At 38.2% G+C, this 23,289-nt stretch overlaps 1 protein-coding gene across 1 annotated transcript in view; it reads left to right on the forward strand.

The window, feature by feature from the left end:
* Positions 1 to 891: 891 nt before the first annotated feature.
* The window catches only part of LOC126298413 (neural Wiskott-Aldrich syndrome protein-like), a 102,712-nt gene continuing 80,314 nt past the window's right edge, over positions 892 to 23,289 (forward strand). The window contains exons 1-3 of the mRNA XM_049989734.1: positions 892 to 1,166; positions 12,419 to 12,540; positions 16,810 to 17,037. Of these exons, the coding sequence (XP_049845691.1) occupies positions 12,442 to 12,540; positions 16,810 to 17,037 (327 nt within the window). The 5' untranslated portion in view covers positions 892 to 1,166; positions 12,419 to 12,441. The remainder of the gene's footprint in view (positions 1,167 to 12,418; positions 12,541 to 16,809; positions 17,038 to 23,289) is intronic.

Below are 23,289 nucleotides of genomic sequence, written 5' to 3' on the forward strand. Positions count from 1 at the left end.
CTTCCATCCGATGATTCTGAGGACAGCGATGTTGAAGGCAGATTTAAGCAGTAACCGAGTGACGCTGGTCTGTAAATTGCACTGTTGACGGAGACTGTGTCTGGTATGACCTGCATGCAGTACCACAGATGACCCTGGCCGGCAACGCGTCATATGTTTCTGTTTTAACTGTAGTCGTTGACAGCAATCTTTCAGTGACTTAAGTAAACACTTCTTCTAAACTATTTGTCGCCCGCCCCCCATCCTTCTTAAACCTCTCCTTCCCCCCCCATTTTTATTTTTTATTTTCCCATCATCTGTCCAGTTTCCCCCCACCTGCTCTCGGCTGTGGTTGTCACATTTGCACCCTTTTAGTGCAGTGTTCCAGTGAATTTTCAGTGTTGTTCGTCTTTCTAGTGCAGCGAACAGAAACCATGCTGTCTCTGGGTGTGAATTTTATGTCTTTTGCGAACAGAAACCAGACTGTCGCCGTGTTTTTTATATTGTCTATTATTTTACCTGTCTGCTTCGTATGTATTTTATTTCCATCATCATCCCTTTGTTGTATGTTTTAAGTTCCACGATTTTTTTCGCCATGTTACTATTTGTCTCCGATTTTATCGCGTGATTTTATTATTTATTCTCTTCATCTTTTTGAAAACAAAGTTTGTAGGTTGAAGAGCGGCATACTAAGCTGCTGCCAGCCCGCCGCCCTGGGGGCGGGGGAATCGAAATTCAATAAAAAACTATTTTTTAGCTGGCAGGACGAACACGTGAACCTAAATACACTACTGCTACACCAGAAAAAGTGTACTGCCGCGCACTAAGCTCAATGCGCTCTTGAGTATTCCACTTGTCAGCAACGAATGGTTAGCTTTCTAACTTCCTTGCATTCATCAGCCGTCCGGTAACTGGTTTATCTTTGAGCACAGACAATAGTAGTGTAATGCCGTTGTGATGGGGAAGTGTCAGTTCTTAGAATATTTATGATGTCTGTTTAAAAATACAAATTTAATGTAACTTGAACTCCCACGATTTTACGTAATCATGGACATTGATATCGTTTTCATCTCTGCAACAATTAAAGCCGAACATCGTAACTTATCGTTAACCCCACCAACATAACACTCGCTTCTGTAGCATTGTTTTTCTCCCGTGGCTTGAAAGTGCACACAGAGTGAATCGCAGTAAGTGACTTCGTAAAGACATGTTGCGCTTGTGTTGTACTATTGTCTCTAATCATCTATTTATAAACTCATTGCCACTCCAAGTAATTATAGAATTGTGTTCCTGTTATTGTATACGGAAGCTCGCCTTGAGATAAGATTAGGGCGTTACTGTCAGTGCTACGTGTGGCAGCTATTATGGGGGTTTAACTCCTGTGCTACATTAATAAAAATGTGGTTATATTTTTAAGTGCGATTGTTGCCCTATTTTTCTGTGTGTGGACAATGTATTGTTTTCTTTAGCCGTTATGGATTAAGTTATCCGTGTGGAAATGTTTTCACATTCCGTGAAACGAAAGAAAAAAAAAATCTTGCTGTTCTGATTTCCATTTTAAGTCACTTTGGGTGAAATGTCTCCTTACAGGCAATGCTTTGAATGTAACCATGCTTGTTTATACGTGACGTTATTTCCTTATAGGTTGTATCAAATGATTCCAAATATGCAAAGTCGATGTTGTGTTGTACAACATACGGGAAACTTATGTTAATGATGTAATACTTCCCACCGAACATTTACCCTCCATCTGAATGAGTCTTCGTCTCTGGGAATTGGTCGTTTCAGTGTCTCCTATTGGTTTTATTAAAAATGGCCAGAATGCAGCACAGTAAACAACTGCTACTCTTGACAACAAAGATTGACAGTAGCAACACTTAACATACCCATCCTGAAGTCTTCTGTGGACTTTTATTGATTGAGAAATACGGATCCGAGTGGTGAAGAAAATTGAAAAAGACTGTGCAGTGTTCTATTTGTTATATGTTAGTCTATTTGTTCTTCATAGCAATCTCATTTTTGGAAAAAAATGTGAAGTGTTTTACCGAAATTACACATTAAAATTTTAAATTTCTGTGTACAGTTTAATGATAAATCTCCTTTCAATTTAAATTTGTTTCTTCAATCCAACTGATAAAGGTAGATATGTTGCAAGAATGGGAGACAATTTATGTTAAAGTCTTGTAGAACACAATGTGTAATTTTTCTTCACACTTCATGATAGTGGCCGTTTCTTGGACAACTGTTTACAATGGTATAGCTAGTGTGTGGTTGGGGACTGTCTGAGATCTTGATTGTGGTGACAAAACTTGTGTCATCTGTAGTGTTCTAAACATTTAAATTGCAAGGGAAATCAGAAAAAAAACTATTTGGTAATAAATCTACAACAAGTGTTTTGTGCATATAAAATAATGTACATACATGATAGATAAACTACAAAAAATGCAAGGGGAGACTGCATTACTCGTAGAGGGAAGTCTCTTTCTATTTATTATGCTGATTACCTACATTGTAGCTCTCTCAACCACTCACATGCACTTGGGTCAAGACTCCAGTACATTTCCTTTGTTGTAGCTTAATTTTTGGGGCTCACATTTTTTTTAATTGATACAGTAAGTTCTGAGTGTTTTGAACATGTGATAGTGTTCACAAATGTGAAAAATGCAAAGTTGCACTGTGGTTAGGAGTCAGTTTTAAACTGTAGGTCTCCAATAACTCATTGAGTAAGGCATTTCATAGGTTTGAGAAGTGTAGTTGCCTGCCACCTCTAGTAGAACCATGCCTAGTATTGCAGTGTGGTGTTGAAACCAAACTTTGTTGAAGACGGCATTGGCCCTTACCATTCAACAACTATGTAAGATAAATCTTTTCACAAACAGAGCCTATGCATCTCAAAATTATCATTTAATTGGCTGTGTGGTTAACTAATTCCTGTGTATTCAGTTTTCAAGACACAAGGTAACTTTATACTTTTTCCACTGCTATCTCATGTAAGTTAGTAGTCAAATCCTTTTCCTTTCCTTTTATTACACGCATTGAGTCGTAAAGACTTACTGGTTCTCCATAGCCTAATCCTCCACGGAATACAAAAAAGGACAACTTGTGTCAGCATGTTAGATTTTGAAGACTTAAAAAAATTGTCATTGTACTGTCTTTCATTAGTCAGCTTAAGTGATATGTCATTGAGGCATTTGGCAAAAAGTATGTGCTGTGGTGTCATTTAATGTTATCGAAGTACATTAATAACTTATTGTGCTGCATGCACAGTAGATACAATGAAGTACATCAGATAAAATTTCCTGCCAGGGAGGTCATGGTCAATGTATAGAACTGTGTGTGAAAGATATCGTCTGAGATAAGTCAGCATTTTTGTATTTGGAAAATTTTCATGAAATGTGTCAATGCCTTATTATGCTACCAGACAGAAACGAAGTGTTGTCGATTTTTTGAGGTTTTAATTTAGCCTAAATATATTAAAGGGAGATGATCAAACGCTGAGATATAGTATTAGCTACCTGTATTTTAACATTTCGTAAATTTCATGACTAGAGTGTGATATTGGACCCCCTGTGTTTGTAGTGGTGGCATATCCGGGGGTGTAGGTTAGGTTGAAAGGTGCTAATTTGGCTATGAGTTGGTGAAGCCAGCTAATGTGAATGCCAGATAAAGGTTCTGGAAACACATTGACCTGTAGTGTAGCCTAATGATCATGTTCTTACATAATTTAACCATGATTTTCTATATTTAGTGCATTAGAAAGTTTCCCTGTTTGAGAAGGAAAGGTACTGTATGTTCAGGAAGTATCACAATCTTGTGGCAAAATGGCTAAATCATAGACATTGTTGAAAGTGGCCTTGGCTCATTGTTCAGCTTTCCTACAAATCGGGAATAGTTTAACAGTGAGCTTTGTAAGTAGTGTTGTTAAGGTATCTGCACAAGAAAATTGAGATGGGAGTATATTAGGAGGCCGTAGGAGTCACAACCACCTCAAAAACTCTTGTCTATGATAACTTTGATCCGAAGACATCATGGAGATATGCTGTACTAAGCAGAATATTTTCATGCTGAAATCATGTGTAGTCTAGCTGGTCTTCTGCTGTAGGATTGACAAATTGTTGCACCATCTATATTTAGTCCTCACTGTTCACCATACCGTGAAAGAATGTGGAGACGATTTACCTATGACATTGCACAGCAACACAGAGAGAACTTGGTGCAGTTGACTTGATTTTACATATCCCTAATGTGTGATTTCTGTGCATTTACATTTCCATCAAGTTGAAACTATACCTTCTCAGACTGGTTGTATCAAATTATTCCCCGTCACGTGAACCACTGTCAGAAAGTTACACTTTACCACTCTCTTTAGATAAGAGGTCATGGCAGTACCAATGGAGAGATCACACAAGCTAGATGACATTGGAGACTATGGGACTCGAATAATATGAAACTTGGCTGTCAGAGTTCCTTGCTTTAAAACTTAATGTCAACTGCTTTTCGCTGCATCTGTCTGGAGCTGAAAAGAGATTTGTTGCATAAGGTTGCTTCACTTTTTGAGAACTCTGTAATTATAGCATCCTCATATGTTTTTTTCCCTACATATGCCAGCCCTGTGCTAAATACACAGTTAGTCATCCCTCAAAAAATTTTATGTGGAAACTCTTTTAAGACAAAACAAACTTTATTAATATGATAAAGCTTTATTCTTCATGTCTACAAATTTATATATCAACATGGTTGCCCTGATGGCTTACGTGTTTGTGCCAAATGGAGACTAGTTCGTTGTTACTGTCGCTGAAGAAGGTTTGACTCTGTTGAGTGAGGCACAACCTCACCTCTGCTTGCATCACTGGCAAAGTGAAGTTCTCAGAGGTGTTCTTTAAGTTTTGGAAACAGATAAAAATTGGAGGGGGCCAAGTCGGGACTGTATGGAGGATCATCAATGACATTGAAAACCAAGACATCAGATTGTTGCAAATGTCACAGCGCTCATGTGTAGTCTGGCATAGTCATGCTGAATGTGTGGCTGAACTTGTTGAATTCGTGCTTTCAGTGTTGCACCTTGTGTGAGTGAAGTGTGCAGAATAAAAAATTTGGAGGCATTACTTTTCAGCTTTCCCTTGGACTTCTTAGTAGGTTTGTATCCATATTAGTGTGTGGCTAATTGGGAGTGTGTCAGGCTGCAAATCTTAATGTCAGTTCTTCAAGCCTCAGTTGGTCCAAGGATTTTTTTTCACTCACATTTTTATTTTTTATGTATTTATCCATTCATAGACAATACATATTGTATGTTGTCCGAATGTACATGAAAATTTTAATTAAATTTATTATAAGGAAATGGAAAACACACAAGCACGTTTCTTTCTATCTTTGTTCTTCATAGTTTGCTGGTCTTAAGCATGTGCTTCATATTTCCTTAAGCAACAAGTGATTTTTGTGTATACCAGCAATTCTGTGATATTTTTTCTGTTCGGTAAAATATAAACAAACATAAAAAATATTATACACTAGTTTAGTCATTTAGAGTCAAAACGCTGCTCAGGTAGATTTCTTAAATTTCTTTTTCTTCTAATTGTCTGATCTTAGCTGGCATTGTGTTGTAATAAAGTATGACTTACATACCTTTGTGTACAAGTTATTTTGCCAGCTGTATATGGAGGATTGTGCTGTATTTGATGTTGTAGACATGATAGCATTTTTCAGATAATCATCAAGGTTGGCCATGATAATTAAAACACGTCTTTATGTGTAGTGAGAGTACAGTTAGTATTTTTAGTTTTCAGAGTAAGGGCTTCCAGTGTGCCTGCAGAGGACTGTGCATTGTTTTTCAGACAGACTTCTTCTGTATTAATGAAAAAATAAGATTGTTTCAAAATGCTATGTGAGTGTACCCTAAATTGTAAAATTGATACGTTGCAAGAGACTTGAAATAGCCAAAGTATTCCATCCTTGGCAATACTGTGCTGCAAGCATTTGAAATAATCTTTTGAGACTTTATTATCCAATATCAGAATTAGATTATTACCTGACCACGATATTGTTGCACTTAGCCACCTGAGGTCCTTATCAGAAACACACAGTTATGTTACAGTAAACAGTACATGCACAACTGTCTTGAAATCATTTACAATCTGCTACATTTTCCTTAGTGACCACTGTACTTGTTTACTGTAACATAACTGCGTGTTTCCGATAAGGACCACAGGTGACAAAGTGCAATAATATTGTGGTCAGGTAATAATCTAATTCTGATATTGGATAATAAAGTCTCAAAAGTAGATTCTACAACACTTTGTAATGAAATTTACAGACTCAACTGGTTATTCTGTGATTCACAGACTAGGCTTTCTTGATGAACATCATGCTAAAATCAATCTTCCGCAATATGTTAGTCGACCATAATATTATTGCACCTGGTAGTGAAGGTGCTTCGGTCAAGTTATCGTGAGTTTTTCTCATGATACCTAACGAGGACACACTGTTATGAAATCAGGCTGTGCTGCTAGAATGATATGATGTCTTCTCCTCACTCAGGTCATGTTGCTGAGTTTGTGTTTCTGACCTCTCACTTGTGTGCGGTGAGGCAATATCTTTCAGGTTTGTTCTGCTTTCTGCAGTGTCATTTTTCTGCCTGTTTGTTGCTTTGTTTGCAAATGTCGGGTGTTGGCCTGGCCAGGCCTGGCCTGGCTTGGCTTGGTGCTGCCTGGAGAGGACTTGAAGAATATTTTACATTTTCCCATAATACATTTGTGCTTTGTAACAGCACAGTACCAACTGGATATCTTGCTCTTGCAAAAATTCATAGAGTTAAAAAGTTGTTGCTTGTGTAGGTCGTACATGACCATGTATTCAGTTTGAGATGGTGACCAATAATGTAGCAATTGAAGTTTTATATGGGGATTCAGAACAAAGTAGAAAATTCGTACAGAACATGTATGCACTACTGAGATGAATGGAGCAGTGTTGATTTAGTTAAGTCATTCTAAAATATGCAATTTTTCTTTGTTTCATAATGAAACTTTGTTCTTGACTTACTTCAGTGTAAACATTTTTGTTTCTTGCATACACTGATGCAAACTTTTTTCATTTAGATGGTAGTACACTTCTCAAATGAGAAAGATGTACAGGTTTCTGAAGGTACTGACAATTATTGCTTGGAAATGACAGCTGCTATTTTCCAAGAATGTTCAGGCATGTTTGCACTATTTTCTTTTTTCAGTTAGGAGATTGTCACAGAAACATGTTAAAAGTATCATAGGTATTTTGCAATGAAACTGCACATATTCAATCTTTTTGCTATTATTCCGTGCAAGTGTGTCCTGGAACTACTGAAATTTTGTAATTATTGCTCAATTAACCATTTTCATGTAAATACTATAGTGATGATTCGGCACAAATATCAGCCAGTCTGACTGCTTATGTGTTTGAAAAAACAGAAAAAACTATGTACACAAGAACAATAACACAACAATGCCAATATAACATATTATTCAGTTTCACTTTGGATTTCAAAAGGATCTCTCCACAGGAGATGACTTTCGATTCAGGAATTAGATTATGCAAAATGTAAATAACAAAATATTGGCAACTGGTGTTTTCTATGATATGTCAAAAGCATTTAATTGTACAATTCACAGTAAAAAACAAATAGTATTGTAATGGAAATAATTCTGGAACTGGTTTTCAGCCTATCTAATTAATAGAATTCAGAGTGTCCGATTAAGGAACACGATGTTTTTACTCAATGAAACATTTTGAGACTAGGGAATAATCACTATAGATGTAAATGTGGAATAGAGTGCTCTCAGCTGCAGTTCCAACAACAGTATAATTCTGATTTATTTATCTCAATAAAAATAAACCCAAGTGGTTGGTCAGTCTGTCTTCTGGTGTCATGAGGTGGTCACTCCAATGTTACATAATGCGACTCTGCCAAAACGAAGCAAATGTCATCCTCCTGTTCTGCCACCTTTCTGTCTCTTATAGTCTGCACAGCAGTGGATAGATTTTGCTGTCATTATCCTAGTACGTATATAATTTATGTGAACTGGACAGAAATTCGTGAATGGAGTCCAGAGAATGGAAGGATGTGTCTAGTAGTCCACAGGCACGTAAAAAAGATTGAAATCATCGCTAAGTTTTAAGATGATGATGTAATGGTTGCCCAGCCAATTGTAGTCTACTTTCAAAAGTTATTGTTAAACATTTTATAGTTAATTGTGACCTATGTACCAAGGTTGGAATGCTGCCTCAGAGGAGGTTATAAGTTTATCTGAAATTCTGACAGATTGTGCTCTGTACATACTAGGTGTGTGTAGCCAATCAGTACACTCTCTTGTACAGGCACTCAGGTAGGTAGGATGTGTTTTCTTCCTTGTTCCTACATGCAGCATGATCTCACATGCTATGTTCAAAGGCACCCTGCTAATATACCATCCCCTGGACCGACCAAGACTGGTTGGCTGCCTGTCTGACTGACTGCTTGGACAAGCTGTTTCCTAACTTGGGTGGGAATAAACTGGAATTCTGAGAAGGGAACAAATGTGTCAATATCTCGGAACATACAGGGTGTTTCAAAAATGACCGGTATATTTGAAACGGCAATACAAACTAAACGAGCAGCGATAGAAATACACCGTTTGTTGCAATATGCTTGGGACAACAGTACATTTTCAGGCAGACAAACTTTCGAAATTACAGTAGTTACAATTGTCAACAACAGATGGCGCTGCAGTCTGGGAAACTCTATAGTACGATATTTTCCACATATCCACCATGCGTAGCAATAATATGGCGTAGTCTCTGAATGAAATTACCCAAAACCTTTGACAACGTGTCTGGCGGAATGGCTTCACATGCAGATGAGATGTACTGCTTCAGCTGTTCAATTGTTTCTGGATTCTGGCGGTACACCTGGTCTTTCAGGTGTCCCCACAGAAAGAAGTCACAGGGGTTCATGTCTGGCGAATAGGGAGGCCAATCCACGGCGCCTCCTGTATGTTTCGGATAGCCCAAAGCAATCACACGATAATCGAAATATTCATTCAGGAAATTAAAGATGTCGGCCGTGCGATGTGGCCGGGCACCATCTTGCACAAACCATGAGGTGTTCGCAGTGTCGTCTAAGGCAGTTTGTACCGCCACAAATTCATGAAGAATGTCCAGATAGCGTGATGCAGTAATCGTTTCGGATCTGAAAAATGGGCCAATGATTCCTTTGGAAGAAATGGCGGCCCAGACCAGTACTTTTTGAGGATGCAGGGACGATGGGACTGCAACATGGGGCTTTTCGGTTCCCCATATGCGCCAGTTCTGTTTATTGACGAAGCCGTCCAGGTAAAAATAAGCTTAGTCAGTAAACCAAATGCTGCCCACATACATATCGCCGCCATCAATCCTGTGCACTGTATCGTTAGCGAATGTCTCTCGTGAAGCAATGGTAGCGGCGCTGAAGGGTTGCCCCATTTGAATTTTGTATGGATAGAGGTGTAAACTCTGGCGCATGAGATGATATGTGGACGTTGGCGTCATTTGGACCGCAGCTGCAACACGGCGAACGGAAACCCGAGGCCACTGTTGGATTACCTGCTGCACTAGGTGCGCGTTGCCCTCTGTGGTTGCCGTACGCGGTCGCCCTTCCTTTCCAGCACGTTCATCCGTCACGTTCCCAGTCTGTTGAAATTTTTCAAACAGTTCCTTTATTGTATCGCTTTTCGGTCCTTTGGTTGCATTAAACCTCCGTTGAAAACTTCGTCTTGTTGCAACAACACTGTGTTCTAGGCGGTGGAATTCCAACACCAGAAAAATCCTCTGTTCTAAGGAATAAACCATGTTGTCCACAGCACACTTGCACGTTGTGAACAGCACACGCTTACAGCAGAAAGACGACATACAGAATGGCGCACCCACAGACTGCGTTGTCTTCTATATCTTTCACATCACTTGCAGCGCCATCTGTTGTTGAAAATTGTAACTACTGTAATTTCGAAAGTTTGTCTGCCTGAAAATGTACTGTTATCCCAAGCATATTGCAACAAACAGTGTATTTCTATCGCTGCTCGTTTAGTTTTTATTGCCGTTTCAAATATACCGGTCATTTTTGAAACACCCTGTAATTCCATTGAAATTTTTCTTCCATAATGCCTTGAAGAAAAGTGTGGTTTGATGTTGTTGCAATTGATTAGGGGTAGTCTATCTTCAGATTTTTGTGAGAAGTGAGTTGGATATATATATATATATATATATATATATATATATATATATATATATATATATATATGTGTGTGTGTGTGTGTGTGTGTGTGTGTGTGTGTCACAGTTTCTGCATTGTTACTGAAAGTTCTATATAAATTGCATAATCTGACTCGTGGCCAGATGTCTGACACTGACACAGATCAGCCATGCTTAGATACTTTTTCTTCAGTCTTCATAGCTAACTTTGAAATTTACGTTCCATTTCAGTCAGCTTGAACTGTGTCATTTGGAGCCATTGACTCCAGTGTTTGATCCCTCAAGCATTTAAAAAAATCATTTAGGGTTTTAGAAAACTTTGTTCTCAAATAAAATCCTACACCTAACCACCATTTACAAAATACAAGCTGAGTACCCAGCTTTGCCTGGGTATGTATTCATTCAAGTCTTCTATTACTCCATCTCCTCCTCTCTCTTTCTATTTCCTCATCCTCCTCTCCCTCTCTCTTTCTATTTCCTCATCCTCCTCTCCCTCTCTCTTTCTATTTCCTCCTCCTCCTCCTCCTCCTCCTCCTCTCCCCCATCTGTTTATCTCATTCTCCTCCCTCTCTCTGCCTATCTCTTTCTCCTCTCAGTGTGCCTGTCTGTCTGTCTCCTCCTCTTTTCTTTCTCTGTCCATTCCTCTACCCCCTCTTTCTGTTCATCTCCTCTGTCCCCCTCTCTTTCTGTCAGTCTTCCTGCCCCCCCCCCCCCCCCCCGCCCCATTTCTCTCTCCATATTATCACTCACATGCCAGTAGGAGACTGGTGGTTCTTATCTCCACAGTATTTCTGTCCATATTGTAAGTAATATGTGTACCAAATGTGGTGGAAATGATTCCAGGGTTTAGGATGAGCTTTTTACCCATGACTTTGCCCACAAATACATGTCAAGTATATTTCACACGTACTTGTACACACATTTTACATGTATCTGTGTTGTATTTTGTCCTGCAGTTTCATTTTCATGCAGCTATTTGAAAACTACCCATACATTTATTAGTAGTTGCTTATTGGCCAGATCTCAACTACAGTTTAGTGGCTTCTTTTCGCTTAGCTGATTTACATATTCTGTAGATCCTGTTTTTTTTTCTTTATTTTTTTAAAATTGGAAAAACGTTCAGTCAGCCTGATACGAGACCATTTATCACTTCTTGTAATTATTTTTCAACTCACAGAAAAAAAAAAAATTGTAAGAAGGGCATTTCACTCAAAATAAATGTCATCAAAAGTACGTCCAAATTTCAAACTGGCTGATCACGAATAATTATGTTCCATTATAGTGATCATTATAATTCTTGTTCTCCTCCCCCCACTCGTGGTAGGTTTACAGGAGAAAATAATTTCCATTCATTTTGGAAGTGTTTTCTATTGTTCACATAATTTTGTTACAAAGGAGACATGATCAATTAGTTTTTAGTGGCATAGATTTCACCTTCTTAAAAAAACTTCGTCTACTGAAGGCTGTGGAAACAGTATCTCTTCTGACTTCGTTCTATCTATTACTTTGACATTTCTTTAATCGGAAGATAAAGTGTTAATGGCAAATTAATGTCTCATACAGCTTTCAGATATCCGTACGAGGTGTGCATATGTTGGCTTACATAATGTTGTGTAGTGAATACTTTAAGTGCAGCTTGTTTCCTTTTGTTTAGCTCTGGCAGGCATTTGTATTGGAGTAGTTGCTAACACTAATAAAATGTTTGAGTCCAATGTTGTTTTTGAAGTTCTCATCCTGTTTTACATAATTTGAACTTAGCACGAAACGGAAAAACACTACCTTGTGTGTACCTAGGTGCTGCCCATTCAACTTGAGAAGAAACTTAATTTGCTATGAATCACATTTTCTGTGAAAGTAGCATTCATAGTTTGTAGTCGGTACTTCTTTGTTAGGAATATTTATTTTACTGAAACCAAATGGAAAAAAAGAAACTTCTTGTGTTTCTGTTAAGGAAGATATTCACAAGAGTGGATGTTGAATACATCAAATGAATAAAAATGTAAAAAAGAAGAAATTCGATATAAATAATTGTGACTATTTGAATGGGAAAGGGGCACGGTGAGAGAGTTTATAAATAGTATTTGCAAATAAAAATAGCTGCAGAACATTAAGTGTTGTTGCTCCTTTCGTAACAATTAATAATGTTCTACCCAACAGTGAGAGATAAATTCAATTAATGTTTGTTCGTTTTTTTTCTTTTCTTTTATAGGGTCTGCAAACTGAAGAAAGGTAATGAAATCTGGATCAATGTCGCTTGAACAACGATGTTCGCTCCTGCTTACACGGGAAGAAAATGCTCAGGTACACAGGATGCTGGGAAACAGGTGCATGGTATGTAGCACTTTTATCATGCGTTGATCACTAACCGCACTTGCAAAATATGATATTTGGTAGACTTGAGCTGCCCATTATGGGAGTATAATCTATAGTTTGTTACTATAGCTTTGTGAAACCATGTATTTTGACTCATCTGCACTCCTTATGGTTCCTCTTCATGGAATGTATGGAACACTGCTTGAGAAGGAATGAATTAATGAAAGAGTAAATGAATGGTTAGTCACATTGATGGAAAAACTAAAATACGGGAGGAACTAGATGTTACCATTACCTCTCTTTGTAATGTTGGGTGCTGTATCCATTGTATAAACAAGAAGTGAATTTGGTGATTGATGAAAACAGCCAGGTAGCACCTAAGTATATGGCATTTCCAATACATCTACAGAAACATGGTGTGAAGTGTGTGTAAAGGATGATTTAGTTTGTGTAAGGCAGGTGTCTACCGTACCACTTTCAGTTTTGTGTGACATACATTGATCGGACAATCAGAACTTTGGAGGACAAATACCGGCTGATCAAAAAGTTAGTATAAATTTGAAAACTAAATAAATCACGGAGTAATGTAGATAGAGAGGTACAAATTGACACACATGCTTGGAATGACATGGGGTTTTATTAGAAACAAAAAAAAAAAAAAAAAAAAAAAAAAAAAAAAAAAAAAAAAAAAAAATACAAAAGTTCAAAAAAATGTCAGACAGATGGCGCTTCATCTGATCAGAATAGCAATAATTAGCATAACAAAGTAAGACAAAGCAAAGATGATGATCTTTACAGTTAATGCACAAAATGTCCACCATCATTCCTCAACAATATCTGTGGTCGAAGAATAATGTTGTGAACAGCAATGTAAAGCATGTCGGGAGTTATGGTGAGGTATTGGCATCGGATGTTGTCTTTCAGCATCCCTAGAGATGTCAGTCGATCACAATACTCTTGCGACTTCAGGTAACTCCAAAGCCAATAATCGCACGGACTGAGGTCTGGGGACCTGGGAGGCAAAGCATGACGAAAGTGGCGCCTGAGCACACGATCATCACCAAACGACGCGCACAAGAACTCTTTCACGCGTCTAGCAATTTGTCTGTCCACAACAGTTCATGATGCCGATGGATTTTGTACGGATAGCATCGGAGGGTACGCCTTAGTGCCAACCAAACAGTAGTGTATGGAATGCCAGTGCGCCTGCACAAACGCCGACTTCCCTGTGCATAGATGAACCCGCTACAGTCACCGTTTCTTCCTGAACTGTCTCAGGAGCATTACACCTTGTGCTCGGTTGGCCACTACAGGGTCTATCGTGGCTTCAATCTTTGAAATCATTCTCGCCACAGCTGCATTTGTCAACGGACCTTTACCCGTTCGAATACCCTGCTATGGCGATAGTATCGTAACGCTGAACTCGCACATTCCCCATTCTGTTAATACAGCTTCACTAAAAGCGCCTTTTCAGGTAATGTCAACATGCTGCGACTGCTGGCGCATATGATTCTCTCTCTCATTACAGCTCATTTTATAAAAAATTGTCATGCGCAGTCACTAACGTTTTGCTGTCCAGCGCCATCTGTCGGACATTTTGTGAACTTTTTTTTCCTAATAAAACCCCATGTCATTCCAAGCATGTGTGTCAATTTTTACCTCTCTTTTTACCTCTCTATCTACATTATTCCGTGGTTTATTCAGTTTTTAAATTGATACTGACTTTTTGATCACCCAGTAAATAGAATGTAAGCATCTCACATACTGACAGAAGCAGAGCAAATATACTGTGCAGAATATTGGCTTGGTACTGGTAGAGATGGAAGTTTTTGCTTAAATTATGCTTGAAATCTTGCAGTCGCCTAGTCGCCTTGGTCCCACAGCTGAGCTCACCCGTGGTTCAATTAATATTCATGTCAGTAATGTCTGATGTTGATTGTCTTTAGTTTTGTGGTGGCACTAGTTTGGGTTGGTGGGTGGGTGGTTTTATTCTGGTGTAGCTTTGTCTACCCAGGGTTTAAATTTCTTTGCCTGGTTATCACTCACTGCATTTGTGCCTTTAAAATGAAAGGATGTTCACCTGTCGAAATGTTTGCAGTTGCTGAGGACATCACCTGGCTGTTGTTTGAACATTTTATGTGCTGGGAGAAACTCAACTTTCACAACTATAATGGAAATAAGATAAATTACCTGTGGAAAGTAATTAGTATTATTTAGTATAGTGATATTTCAAGAAAAGAAATTGACAAAAAGTAAGTAAGTAATTAATTGTTTTAAAGTGGTGGTTTCACATTGGAAAATAATTTTGAAATTTTCACAATATTAAACCTTTAGGCTATTATCATAGTGAGCAAAGAATACAAGGAGAAATTAGTGAAAAGTAAAGAGTCAGTTTTTATGAGGTGGTTTCAATTTAGGACCAATGGCGTTACAGTTTTCAACCATCCATAATTTCATTTGCTATATTTGAAAGCAATTTCATATTTTCCGTAGACACATCCCAGGAACTCAGAGTGCTGAAACGAAACTGTAGTCCAAAATATCAAGCAAAAATGGACCTAAAATTTTATAAATTAATATCAAAAGTACATACTGCCTTGGTGGTTTAATTTCAAAACTACTCATAAAAGCAGTAGTTCAGTCTCAAATTTACGTTACATTAATGTACGGTATACTTACTTTTACTGTCACTGGCCTCCTCAGCACGATCACAAAAAAAAAAGGGGGGGGGGTACTATCTCCTACAATCATGTAGCCCAATCTCCGTGCTGACTGTTGCTTTGAATGCTATAAATGTCTGCTACAATTCACTGCATTCTCAGAAATACCTCAATGTACTACTAGAGGTATTTGAGTTGCAGTTACATCAGTGGTTTCATGTGAAAGGCACTGGGATTCAAATAAAAATAAATGGTTTGAGCAGAAACCACTCGTACTCAAAGGATTAATGAAGCACTTGGACTACTCTCTCTGTTGTGGGAGTGAAAAAATGGAAAAAAGTGATGTTGTGTAATATGAAATTTTGGTGTGTGTGTGTGGGGGGGGGGGGGGGGGGGAGGGGAGTGCAAGTGCATGTGTTAGGCCAGTTTGAGGGTTGTCACAATTTGTGGTGGATTTGCACTCTTGTATTATAAATGGTAAATGAATGTCAGACTAGTCTTGGAACTATGAGAAGAGTTTGTGACATTAGTGTAGTCTCCATTGAAAGTATGAATGTAAGTGATTGATGGAGGCCCATCTAAAGTACCTTTGTGTTCAAAGTGGAAGTTGACCTCTCCTCTCTCTCTCTCTCTCTCTCTCTCTCTCTCTCTCTCTCTCTCCTCTCTCTCTCTCTCTCTCATCTCTCTCTCTCTCTCTCACACACACACACACACACACACACACACACACACACACACACACACACACACACACACACACACACACAGGGATGACCCAAAAGCACGAAATATGTTCTCCTTGCTTGTCATAACAGTAAGATATTTGGTTATGAAAAACCAAAATCTTTTGAGTCACGGCGTAACATGCATAACATAATCAAAACATTACAGTTTGGTAGCATTTACAAGGAGACTGGCTGGAACTAGTTAGTGCAAGACAATACGAAGGGTACTCGCCCACCAGGGGCATCTAGCTTCATGCTGCAGGCAACTGAGGCACTGTCTCCACTTGGCGGTCTCAGGTGGAAGTGCCTGAAGCTGTTAAACGACTCACTACTTGAATGTGCCATGCAGTGCGGCTGTAGTGGTGGTGTAGTAATGTGTGGGTTACTATACTACTGATGCATTTTTTGGATTATGGCCATTTTTTAAGTTTCAAATTTTGTATGTAATCTTTAGTGTTTGAAACATCCATTCATTGTGATACTGATGTCAGGAAATCTGGCAAAAATAATACTCACTTTTCTAGGACCCAAATCAAAGATGTCCCAATTTGCCCTCCCCCCGCCCAAAATACCACAATTTTAAATATATGCTGTGCATGTCATGGCAATTGGCTGCCTGTAGATAGAAATCTGTGTGCATTAAACATACTCTTGAAACTCGCTTACCTATCCCAAGAAATTGGTTTTAGCATGATATTGTAAAATAATTACTGTGTAATATTAAATCATCATTTATTATTAAACATTACTGAATTATTAAACATTAAACTTATTGTCAGTGATATAATACTACTGCTTTATGGTTTGAAGTTTTAATTAGTTCACAGATAACAGTTCATATTTGGTGTGTACTGCCTTCAGTGAACATGGTGAGACATATACATCAGGATTTTCACTTTCAGGCATTGGCATCTGCCGTCATCCAGTTGTTTGTGTCAGATCCACCAGATCATTCGTCTTGGAGAAAATATGATGCTGGCGTCTTGTGCCTTGTGAAAGACAACTCACGGAAGTCCTACTTCTTTAGATTATATTGCTTAACAAGAAAGCAGATGGTGTGGGAGCATGAAGTTTATAAGGGGTTTGACTACAAGACGCTGAGACCATTTTTGCATTCTTTTGAAGGCGAGGTAAGCTAATTTCAAATGCTTTGATGACTACACAAATAATTTCCTTCCTGCATGACATTAATTACAGTGTAATTAATTTTAATGCCACTATGATAACTCAAGTCATTCATCAGTTTAAATGTGAGAGTCTCTTGTTTACAATTGTTGTGACATTGTTTCATTTACTTTTGCAATTTTTTATCATAAGTAAGTTATGCGGGAGGTAAATGCTACTTTGCTTTGTGGCTCTCATATCTTCAATGCAAAGATTTGTTGTTTTTACAAGGAATGTACTAAATTCTGTTGAGAGTTGTGTACTAGAGGTGACATTTGTTAATGCAAGTGAGCAAGATAAAAACAGTGATTGCATGTGAGATTTGCCAGTGATTAAATTCTTAAATACACAAAACCCACATTTAGCAGACATTCACTGTCAGATGACTGAAATATTTCTGGCTCGAGGCAGTGAGTGAACCAGTAGTTTGTAGATGGATGTGAATCTTCTGAGGAGTGTATTTACAACTGTTGGAGACAACTGAAAAATGTGTGGGAAGGACTTAGTCAGCAGTTGAAGAGTACAGACATTTCAAACTGATAATTCTGTTCTGCCCAGACAATTTCTCCTTGGTGGTGAACATGAAAGAATGTTGCCTAGATAGGTGCTAAGCAAGGCAAAATGGACATTACACAGCCAACTGTTGATACATAGTCCATGGTTATGTGGATCATATCTCCAAAACAATCCACCACACCATCAATGCATGCATGCTTAAGTTTCTGGGTCAGCCATGATGACCACTCATCATACAATAAAACGAAGATTGCCACTCTGCAGTAAGGAACAGATGTGCAACTCTGTGGAAATTCAAATGCCATCTGATTACAACATCTCAGATGGTGGAAACAAAAGGCTGTTGTATAATTATGGAGAGCAAAAAGAGATTCTGGCAACAGTCAATGAACTCCATCAACAGTTCTGCTAAACCGAACAACCAACCCATATAAGCCATTTGGGGATTTCAGAAAGAGATGGGTGGCACCCTATTAATGTTATAATGAAGAGTACAAGTCTCTTCATCAGCATGACAGGCATTGAATGGCCTGTGGCAGAGCACTCAGATCACCCAATTTGTATTGCAAGTAGCATACACATTTCGGTACTTCATATTTTAACAATGTGTAGCTATTTTGACAGCATGGTACAAGTAAATTTTCGTGGGGAGCTGCCATCTTTTTTAGCAGACAGAGAAGAATGTGGTACTCACCTTAAAATTTCCTGATTTGTCTAGACTCCAGCCAAAACCCCTAGGTTTGTGCTTTTATAGCGTTATAGAGTGGCTTGCTCTCTCTTTTTTTTTTATCCAATGAGCAGAAAACTATAATTCCTTCTGTTTTATTTTTCATCTAAGATTGTTATTTTGCCATTGGTTTTCATGGAAAAGTGTTAGGTTGGTGCATAAGTTCGTAGCATTTTTCTATTGCGTGTTGGTAGTCTGGTTGCTGTGGGTTTATTTATCGACTGTCATTTTTTATTTGTTGTTCACTATTGCTGTTTGAGTTTACATATTGTCATTTTGAGGTAGTGAGTGGAGCTGTATACTCTAGAAGATGGAATGCCGAGTGGAGAAATCAGAACAGTTCTGACATACACTGATGAGCCAGAACATTATGACCAGTGACCTACTATCGATATAAACCTGTCTAGGCGATAGTGGCATCACCTGGCAAGGAATGACCGCTAGTTACACAAACGCATGATGCATTTATATCAGTGAACATACTGTCCGAGTGTAGGATGGGGAAAGCGTGCAATCTATTTTAGTTTGACCAAGGGCAGATTGTAATTGTCTAGAGGCTTGGTATGAGCATTTGAGAAACTGCATGTGACTTTTTGTGTGTTCGAGGAGTGCTTTGGTGAGTATCTTTAACATGTGATGAAACCAAGGTGTGTCTTATTGACTTCAAGTGTGGTGGCCAGTGACTTGCCGAATAATCTTTTACAGAAGCTCCATTTGTTTCTTGCTATTTTTGTTATAACTTTTTGCAACACTCCAAAAATTTTCATCATCAAAATTTGCTAATTCACGTGGACAATTTACTGACCTGTTTGTGACCTTTAGTTGTAAGTTGTCATGTTTTTTGCCATTCCTGATCACATTTGCCTTGAGCTTTGTGTTATCTTTATTTTTCAAACCAGCTTTTGCTCTGATTGAGCAAAATAGTAAGAGAATCCAAGGCACTTTCACAAAAATGTCACAGTGCTCCTTGTTTGTATATTAGAGTTGGCCATAAAATCAGGTTAACTGGAGAGTTAGAGTTTCTGACTAGCGCGTTCCCCCATCATAGGAGGCATCTTGTAACTTGGAGGACAGCCAGAGAAAATAGAGAAGGTGGTCATTTGACTGATGTAGAACTGGCCAGTGAATGCAGAGTTACCCATTAGTGAACTGTGAATAAGTAATTCTGGTAATATCAAAAAAGGCCATGATATAATGGAAGAGATGCTCATCTGACAAAAAAGAGTGAGCAGACTTTCACACTGTATGTTGTGATGTACTTTACATGCCACATAGGGATGTATTTTCTTTGAAAATACTATTGCATTTATAATTGGGAAGTAAATTGTGTGTGAACAGTGTGGCTTGGTGGCTGAGTATATAAGTGTCAGACTAAGTCTGGAGTTCAGTCCCCATTTAGTTTTAAGATTTTTTCCATTATTTAACGCTTTTAACCTGTGGCAGGGTTACGATATTTTGGAATGCAAAAAGGACACTTTCAAATTTTAGGATGAAAAAAGAGCACTCCTTCCATATTTTAAATTTAGTGCATAAGAAACAGGAAAAATAAAAATATTACTCATACCCTAAGTTACTTTAGAGCCCATTTCCTATCCATGTTTTTCATTGGAACGAATCTTTTCCAAAAGTTCATTTTGTTCGCACAAATACTTAAAAAGTCTTTGCAATTAAATTTCAGCATTGCAATCAGTTTTACAGATTCAGTTGTTGATCTATTTCTTTCCTTTGTACACTTTGCCTGTATCAAGGAGAACATCATCTCAACACAAGTGTTATGGGCTGGCACTGCAGAGAAGAAAGAAGGAACTTTTAATTAATTCACTAAACTTTTCCTCACTACTACATGACTCAATGTACTTGCATCATTTCTTCTGGCTTGGTTCAGATTTTCCATCATATGGGCACTGATTTTTTTAACGTAAGAAATTGATTGTAAGCAAATAACATGGTGTAATTCAATAACTATGTAAAAAGTACCAGGTGATCAAAAAGTCAGTATAAATTTGAAAACTGAATAAATCACAGAATAATGTAGATAGAGAGGTACAAATTGACACACATGCTTGGGATGACATGATGAAACATGAATAATTCATAGTCATATCAACAGTGTTTGTTGGTATTTCGCGTATTATATTAAAGTCCTCCGGAAGTTATACGAATTGCCAAACTGCTTTAGCGTAATGGTTAAAGTGTATGGCTGCTAAACGAAAGGTTCAGAGTTCAAACCTTGTTCGGTGCTTAATATTTTCTTTATTTAAAAACAATATCGGAGTGTCTTTCTTCATGAATTTTATTCGTTTGAATGTAATTTTTTGAAATTTCTAGTGGCAACTAAAATCGACCATACGGAAATTATACGTTATGGACTTTTGCCTTAAACTCTTCAAAATTTCGTGCAATGGTTTACTACATCTAATGCTGCACAATAACTGCGTTGAACATCGAAACAAAATTAAATCATTTATGAGGGGAAGGTATCAGTCAAGAATATTTGTAAAAATCAAATTTTTGAGCCTAATAGTTCTTGTGAAAACGAATGATAAAGTGTGTAAAAGCAGCCGAAACACCATGTGTCTGCACAGGCGAGCAGTGCAGTGATGACAAAATTGCGGAATGCGGGGAGCACGTCTTTCTAGTAGCGAAAGGGTTCATGCGGCCATTGTGACTTAACTTCATAAACTGCCTGCTCCCCCCTAAACGTAAGTTTGCGAACTATACTATGGTGCTGCTTCTCTTGGTGCGTACAACTGGCAACACAGCAATCTCCCGCATCTGGGTGGGCATGCGCGAACCGCCAAGATAAATGAATTGAACTATAGAAGCAGATCAGGCAGAGATGATGTTGATTTACGTATTTTCAAAGGTAAATTGCCATATGTGGTAATTTTTATATGTATACTTGGGTACTACTATGGTATACAGTTTGATGTGTCCCTTTAAAGATCTCTCTGTCACTTTAGTACATTTTATTGTGAAAAATGTCAGGCTATGTGAGGCAATAATAACAACTATTACTGGCATGTAGTTCATTGGAAGTAAGGTACTTTTATTTAATATCATGTATAAGTGATAGTTATTTAAATGGGAATTGAGCTGTAATTTTAAGATTATATGCCAACATCAAGCTTGAGAAATTAAGTTAAAGCCCAGTTTTAACATTTGATAATTATCCATTACCAATGTCACTAAACTGCAGTCTTAAGATTTACGACATACAGTGTAACCCCTCATGTACGTTCCGAGTGTTAATGCTTTCCTGCCATTCACAAGATTTTTCATCACACCCAAGTTTCCTATGCTTGCTCACCATGTTAATTCGCAGTATTTTTACATTAATATATTTATAGTCTTCTCACAATTTACACTGTATAAAACAATCTTTGTGGAGGAAACACTGATGAAATTGACATAACATGCCACTGGCAAGGAATTGGCCATCAAGTACTGTTCACAAAAGTTGTGTGGTTAAGTTTCTTGACACCAGGGTGTCCTACTCAACAGAGCTGAATCCTTAAAAGTTGGAAAATTCATCTTTCGTTTGCTGCTGCTGCCAAGCTCTACTTACCGTGGTAGCTGACGGAGTCCTAATATTAGTGTCTTGACCGATCACAACTGTTTACAATCTGTTTCCACTGTGCATGCACACCTTCACAATTTGCATGCCACCTTTGTATTTCTTGATCACATATTTCATTTTTTTTTTCTCCCGGCCACTTGTAGCACTGGCTGACACCTTCGCCCTGTGTTGCTTGAACACTTCTGATTTAAATAATGAAACATAGTAACAGTCATTTATTTATTAATTGCTTAGCGTGACAAGTTTTGTGAAATTATTCTCATTGTCAAGTGCAAATATTTACATAACTATTTTTTGTGGTATTTTGCAGACAGTGTGAATGATGGTTTGCATATGGGTGGTTGCTGCATAAAGGGGAGACAGTATATGTTATAACCTCAGAAAGATGACTGCAGTACAAGAGAGGGAGAACTACACACAAAGTACTTTTGCAAATATCTACACTTGACAATGAGAATAAATTCTCACAATGTGTTGTACTAAGCATGATAAAAATATGTAACTGGTGTAGTGTTTCATTATTTAAATATTGAATGACACAGTTACAGGGTTTCCAGAAACATTGATTATAGTGAATGAAATTAAGTCAAACCTTTCTACTTCCCAGATAGTTTCCAAATCCAGTTACGTCAGCAGCTGAACATGTACAAAATTTGGATAACATTAACAAATCCCTGGTGAGTATTTTGATATCAGTTATGTATGTATATCATACATAAACTACGGAAATGCGATGGGGATCCTATACGTAACTTCCACTACTTAAAAAATGGAAAATGCAGGATGGAATAATGGCAATATTATGAAAAGGATAGAGTGCTACTCACCATATAATGGAGATGTTGAGCAAAGCATGCGAGAAGATTGGTGGATCACCCTGGATGATCTCTGCACGTTGGTTCCTGAGGTTTCCCAAAACACCACTCACAGAATCTTAACGGAAACATTGACCTACCGGAAGGTGTGCGCAAGATGGGTGCCACGCATTGTGACTGAGTACCACATGCGGCAACGAGTTGATGCTTCCCGCGAATTTCTTCACCGCTTTGCAGCCGAACAGGGCAACTTCCTGGACTCAATTGTCACAGGTGACGAAACCTGGGAATACCACTTTGCACCTGAGACCAAGCAACAATCACACCAGTGGTGGCATACTTCTTCAACAAAGCCACGGAAATTCAAACAAACACAGTCTGCCGGTAAAGTCATGATAACAATTTTTGGGATCGGAAAGGGGTATTCCTGGTTGACTTTATGCCCACTAGGACCACAATTAACACTGAAAGGTACTGTGAGACTCTGAAAAAACTCAAACAGGCAATTCAGAACCAGAGAAGAGCAATGTTGAGCAAGGGTGTACACGTTCTCCATGACAACGCTCGCCCACACATCTCT

The sequence above is a fragment of the Schistocerca gregaria genome, chromosome X (assembly GCF_023897955.1).
Source record: "Schistocerca gregaria isolate iqSchGreg1 chromosome X, iqSchGreg1.2, whole genome shotgun sequence".
Taxonomy (NCBI): domain Eukaryota; kingdom Metazoa; phylum Arthropoda; class Insecta; order Orthoptera; family Acrididae; genus Schistocerca; species Schistocerca gregaria.